Source organism: Poecilia latipinna, unplaced genomic scaffold (genome assembly GCF_001443285.1).
Source record: "Poecilia latipinna isolate Pla-1442-1.1 unplaced genomic scaffold, P_latipinna-1.0 Scaffold98, whole genome shotgun sequence".
Classification (NCBI taxonomy): Eukaryota; Metazoa; Chordata; class Actinopteri; order Cyprinodontiformes; family Poeciliidae; genus Poecilia; species Poecilia latipinna.
The window spans coordinates 310,941-316,940 of record NW_015112714.1 but is presented as its reverse complement, the minus strand read 5'-3'; the positions used below and the strand labels follow the sequence as shown (position 1 = coordinate 316,940).

Sequence of the window (6,000 nt, the reverse complement as noted above, 5' to 3'; positions counted from 1 at the left end):
TTGGGGTTAAAAAAAGTTTTTTCCTAAATTTGGGAAAGGGTTTTTTTGGTTTTTAAAAGGGAAAAAAAAAAAAAAAAAAAAAAAAAAAAAAAAAATATATATATATATATATATATATATATATATATATATATATATATATATATATATATATATATATATATATTAAAGGGACTGTGTCAGCAGCTGCTCATGAGATTCATTGACAATGCCCTTGCTGGAATAGTTTGGAGATGCAGCAAAGCTGGGAAGGGCAGGATTTCATGTTTGCTGAAGGGTCACACAAAAAAAAATAAAATAAAATAAAGGTCCCACATCTGTACATCAAGGCCATCAGTTCATTGGTGTGAGGAGACCTAAACCAGTCCGGCCTCCAGGCACATTCGGTAAAACTGTCCCCGCTGTGAGATGAGGTTGGCTGGAGAGTCCATCTCAGAAACGTGGCCTCTGTCCATGACAATCACCCTGCACAGAGACACAGATTTAGATTATGAATGTCTACAGTTATAAACCCTATAAATAATGTTGCACAGTTAAGTCAACTTCTGAGCAGGCAATGCGTACAATCTTGAATTCAACAACTACCACTAGAAGTCTTTGTATATGTACAATTTTTTTAGAAAGTCTTTTTTTTGCTTTCTTATATATGGTTCATTCAGTCAATAAACACCAAAAAACAAATAAACTAGAACTGCCAGTATTTTCGTTAGGAAGCCAAGCCTTCTGTAGCGAGCCCGTTCCTAAACACACAGATCTCCTGGCGCACTTCGTTTCTCATGCCACGCTATTCCAAGAAACATAGGCTCTAAACAAACCCGGTTGCTTGGGTCGTTGCCCAGTAGAACATACTGACCACAATGAGAAAAGAGTTTTGATATTGCCAAAACCAGCAAGTTTCACATCACTTTTAGCCTTTAAATTCTTATTTTCTTTATTTAAAGGCCGTGCACCCTCCGGCGCTTAGCCGTCACTGATCTTTGCACATTAAATTACCTTTGATTTCTCTGATTAATTTCAAGCTTGGGGAATTTAATAAATATAACCTCAACACTGACCTCATTAGGACAGATGGCTAAGTTTTAGTTTAAAGGTCAGCTTTTAATTTTTTCCCATCGTAAGCCAGCCCCACTTTGGCATTTATTTTCATATGGTGAATATATCCTCAGGTTATTACTCTGAACGTAAGGACTGCAGTGAAAATTCATCCCATCTATGTTGTAGTACACGATTCACTACCCTACAGCGCCCTCTGGTGTTAAATGTTTTCAGACTCAAGATCACATCTGCTCTCTAAATGCATTTCATTCAAGTATGTATTACTATATGTGAAATATTTCCAATTAATCTTTCAGTAGACAGCAATAAGGCTTTGTTTGTACATAAGAGAGACACTTACAAAATTCACTAAGACTTGACAGTACAGCAAACATAGACTTGGCCTAGGTTAAGGTAAATTGACTAAAATAAAAATAAAACAACCTAATGCGCTCTAAAACTACATTTTTTTCCCCCATAATCTGTTTATAAAATGCTCATTGCGTTCTCAAACTACTTTGATAATTGTGGCAAATCCTTTAAAGTAGTGTAAATATTTACAGGCGTATCTAACACCTAAAGTTTCCTATCGAAAGCAACCAGTGCGTTTAATCTTTCTGCGGATGTTTCCCCCGTCGTTTTACCAGCACTCGAGAGAAACGATTCACACCTTAATGTAAATTGGTTTTCACAGACTCTGAACACTGAGGCGACGTACCTTGTGTAGTCCATGATAGTGTTAAGTCGGTGAGCGATGGTCAGCACAGTGCAGTGCTCAAACTGTGTGCGGATTGTCGACTGAATGAGAGTGTCCGTTTCCAGATCCACAGCTGCCGTTGCTTCGTCCAAAACCAGGATCTTGGTTTTCCGCAGCAGAGCCCTGGCCAGGCAGACGAGCTGGCGCTGACCCAAGCTACACAGAAAACGTGGAGACACACAATTATACTCAAGATGTCTTCATTGTAGCTCCTATGGGACTAGTGTAAAAAAACAAAAAAGGACGTCTAGTGCTGCAGCTCCGTTGCAAAACATCATGCGGATATAGGGATGTTTACCTGAGGTTTTCGCCTCCTTCTGAGCATTCGTAGTTGAGTTTATCAGGCAGATCAGACACAAATGTCTTGAGGTGAGCGAGCTCCAGAGAGCTCCAAATTTCCTCATCTGTGTAGGTGTCGAAGGGGTCCAGGTTCATCCTGAGGGAGCCCGAGAAAAGCACGGGATCCTGTGAAGAGGAACAGAAGAAATGATTATTGTAAACAGTTTATCTAACCCTAAAGAAAGATGTGTGGCTACGGCAGTTTACATGACAAAACGCATAACTTGGTTTCCATCTGCGCTACTTCACCTGAGGAATAATTGTGATGCGTGATCTGAGGTCATGGAGTCCAATGTCGGCAATATTCACTCCGTCAATGAAGATCTTTCCCTTCGCGGCCTCGAGGATCCTAAAGAATCCCAGAGCGAGCGAGGACTTCCCAGCTCCTGTTCTGCCCACAATTCCAACCTAATGAACAAACATTTCTGAAAGTAAATACAGGAGCGTTTTTGCAATCCAACATTTTAAAAAAAGCGCTAGCGATTGCAAACAGCAGACGATAAATCACCTTCTCTTTTGGGTTAATGTGCAGCGTAATGTCTTTCAGAGCGAGCTCCAGGCCTTTCCTGTACTGCAGCCCGTAGCCCTGCAACTCGATGGTGCCGCTCTGGGGCCAAGCCACAGGCAAAGAGCTGCCCTCTGTACTCCAGCTGGCCTGTGAGAGACAGTAGCAAAGGGTGAGTCGGGATCAAGACGGGTCACTGCTGTGTTCTGGTGAGCGTTTGCTTGTAACCGGAGCGCCGACCTCTTTGGGAGTATCGGCATACTCGTTGACTCGCTCCACTGAAACAATGTTGTTTTCCACGTCCGTCCAGGACCGAACGATCCAGCTGAGGATTCCCGTCACCTGCAACACACAGTGCAGAGCGGTTCACTTCACTTGCGGTATCCAGTTACTGACTAAGCAAACTGGCAAATTTTTCATGTTTTCGAAGCTAACTGGCACCGAGTTGCACATTAAAAAGGGGCTGTGCTTGCGTCTGCCAGGTTCTAATGTTCTTTATGAATTTTGGATAGAATGTTCGCCGCTGTGCAAAAGTATAAAGTAACCTCTGCTGCCTACAAAGAGCCAACACGTTTTGCAGTCTTTGGTGGGTGGTCTGGCTTAATATTTACTTCAGGTTTTTGGATATCTTTGAAAGTTTTCTTCTGGATTTTGTTGCCGTTTCGCTCATTTTCTTTCTACTGCCCGTCATTATCCATGCAAGATCTTCCAAAAGCCTGAAGAAAAACTGAATCAACCCCACTTTTAAGGATAAAGAGAAAAACCCTTTCGAGCCCTCTTCTCCATGTGTGCGAGGATATAACGTTCTACCTGGAGAGAATGTGACACGGCCAAACCGACGATCCCTGGACTCAGAGTGCTTCTCCCCATCACAGAAAGAATGGCAGCAGCAAGGACCACGACGTTACCCACAAACTCCAGATTGACCGCCAACCACCTATGAAGGCAATAATGATTTAGCACTGGTCAGAAAAGTGCTGCTACCCGCCAACGCTAGGGGAGGCAATATGAAACTAAACACTCTTGGCATTTCCATTAACATTTTATGAACTATGCTTAAAGCCATAATTCCTCTGGGCAGGAATCAAACTCTGACAAGCCTTCGACCAAAGACACAAATCTGCTCACCGAGTGGCGACAAAGCGGGGAAAGTAGGAGGTCTGATTGAAGTCGACCCTCTCATTAGCCTGCAGAATGAACCTGGGCTGCTCTCCGAAGGCTCGGATCACGCTGGCACCCTGCACGGTCTCGTTGAAGTGGGTGTAGATGGGCGAGCGGCTCACGGCCTCCAGCCGGCGCAGCTGACAGGATGTGGCGACGTAGAAACTCTGCGGACCCACAGTGGAAAAGTAAAACACCAGCTTTCACAGGCAAAGACAAAAAAAAAAACAAAAAAAAAAAACAAGGAGCATGGAGGGCTTTTCCATAATTTAAAGTGAAAGCGAGTTAAATTTATGTCAGCAGAGTTGATTTTGGATCCCGGAGGATTCCAATAACATACGGCAAAGAAATTCAGATTTTGCTTCTAAAGACGTTATTTGTGGGAATCATTGCCGCACGTACCTGGACGAAGGCGTAAAGGAAAGCAAGCGGCAGGATGATCACGGCCGCAAAGGGCGTCGCCATCAGCACAATGATGCAGACTTCCAGGAGTTTAAAGACGTAGCTCAGCATCATTTTCAAGCCTTCGGGGACCATGCAGTCGATGGCATCGATCTCTTTGGCAAAGCGGTTCAGGAGGTTGCCGCTGGGCGTGCTCTCGAAAAACGACATCGGAGAGCGGAGAACGTTGACCAGCAGGTCCATGTGCAGCTGCCTGGAGGCAATGATGCCGCAGACGGAGATGGCAACAGTGGTACCAAAGATGGCGATCCCTGAGAGAGAAGATTATAATTAATATTGTTAAGTCGTCAACAGCCAGTTGACGCAGAATTAGTGTTGGATCACCAAACCGACTCACTGACCTTGCACAAACCCCAGAGCCCCAAACACAAACAGTTTGAGATCTGTGTCAATCTGTGTGCCGTTAACAACTGGATCATCGGCCCACATGCTAAGCCAGTAGTTGTAGGCCAGAGAGGCGCCCTGCTGGAAGGCGTAAAGGATGACGATGAGAATAATGATGGCCAACCCGATGGTCTTGAAGTACTTCTTGTACAACGCCAACCTCACCTGCAACACAAAAAGATAAGAAAAGACAAATAAGTCAGGCCCAGTCACACTCATCTTATGTCAAGACGCTGACCAACCGGGGTGTTTTTAGACCTACTCGTCCAGTGCGAGCTTTGTCCACCTGAGTCAGCCTCCCCAAGTCCTCTGGTATCTGATCCTGGTCAGTTTCAGACACAGGCTCCATATTTTGCAGGTTGGTATTAGTGGTGTCTCCCCTGAATGACACAGACAGGTCAGAGGTCAGTTTCAGTAAAAAAAAAAAAAAAAAAAAAAAATTCCTAGGATTTCAGTTCACTCCTGTTTTCTTTTTGCATACCCGATTAGCTGCTCTTGTGACAAGTCTCTAGAAAAAGGCATGAAGTCAACCATGCTGAGTCGAGCGTTGGATCTCCTGGAGCCAGCTGCGAAAACAGGACTTGTGTTTAAAGAATGCTTATGATTATCTTGATTATTGGAGAAAAAAAAAAAAAAAACCTCGACGAATAATTAATCTATCAACAAAATGCACCCTCACCTCTCTGTATGACGCTCTCTTTTCGTTCTGTGCTCGCAAAAGTGTGAATGAAGTCTGCAAAAGCGCCGTGGCGGCCGAGCAGCTCCTGGTAAGAGCCGCTTTCTGTGATTTTGCCGTCCGCCAGAACGAGGATGAGGTCAGCCTGCGGCAGGAAGCTCATACCATGGGTCACAAGTATGCGGGTCTGTTAAGCACACCACAACAGCAAGAGAAAAAAAAATATATATATATGTGAGCACAATCCAGCGCTATTCTCAGCCTAAAAAACAAAAGACTCAGCAAAGTGGTGGTTTCCAGTTTGTGGCAACAATGGCATGAAATTGTTGGTTTAGGTGTAAAAGTGTGCTTGGCTGTTTGTAGACATCATTTTTTTTTATTGTCTGGAGTTACCTTGTCTCTAAGGACTCCTTTTGGCCCGATGACTCTGTCAAAGATGTGCTGACCCACATGAGCGTCAACAGCAGAAAGCGGATCGTCCAGCAGGTATACGTCGGCCTTTCTGTAGACGGCTCTGGCCAGACTCACCCTCTGCTTTTGCCCCCCCGACAGGTTAAGTCCCTGCATTAGAAATAATAATAATAATAATAATAATAAAAAAAACATCGATGAAGATTTTTAAAAAATTCAGCAGCATGTGTATAATGACATGTTGGAATATGAAGGCGCCACTGTATTTCT

At 43.9% G+C, this 6,000-nt stretch overlaps 1 protein-coding gene across 1 annotated transcript in view; it reads right to left on the bottom strand.

The window, feature by feature from the left end:
* Window positions 1-225: 225 nt before the first annotated feature.
* Window positions 226-6,000, bottom strand: part of abcc6a (ATP-binding cassette, sub-family C (CFTR/MRP), member 6a) — a 31,163-nt gene continuing 25,388 nt past the window's right edge. The window contains exons 18-31 of the mRNA XM_015026378.1: window positions 5,713-5,880; window positions 5,323-5,506; window positions 5,125-5,209; window positions 4,906-5,023; window positions 4,601-4,808; window positions 4,200-4,510; window positions 3,765-3,964; window positions 3,447-3,573; window positions 2,877-2,978; window positions 2,640-2,786; window positions 2,381-2,539; window positions 2,091-2,257; window positions 1,754-1,948; window positions 226-465 (exon numbers count right to left, since the gene is read on the bottom strand). Of these exons, the coding sequence (XP_014881864.1) occupies window positions 357-465; window positions 1,754-1,948; window positions 2,091-2,257; window positions 2,381-2,539; window positions 2,640-2,786; window positions 2,877-2,978; window positions 3,447-3,573; window positions 3,765-3,964; window positions 4,200-4,510; window positions 4,601-4,808; window positions 4,906-5,023; window positions 5,125-5,209; window positions 5,323-5,506; window positions 5,713-5,880 (2,280 nt within the window). The 3' untranslated portion in view covers window positions 226-356. The remainder of the gene's footprint in view (window positions 466-1,753; window positions 1,949-2,090; window positions 2,258-2,380; window positions 2,540-2,639; window positions 2,787-2,876; window positions 2,979-3,446; window positions 3,574-3,764; window positions 3,965-4,199; window positions 4,511-4,600; window positions 4,809-4,905; window positions 5,024-5,124; window positions 5,210-5,322; window positions 5,507-5,712; window positions 5,881-6,000) is intronic.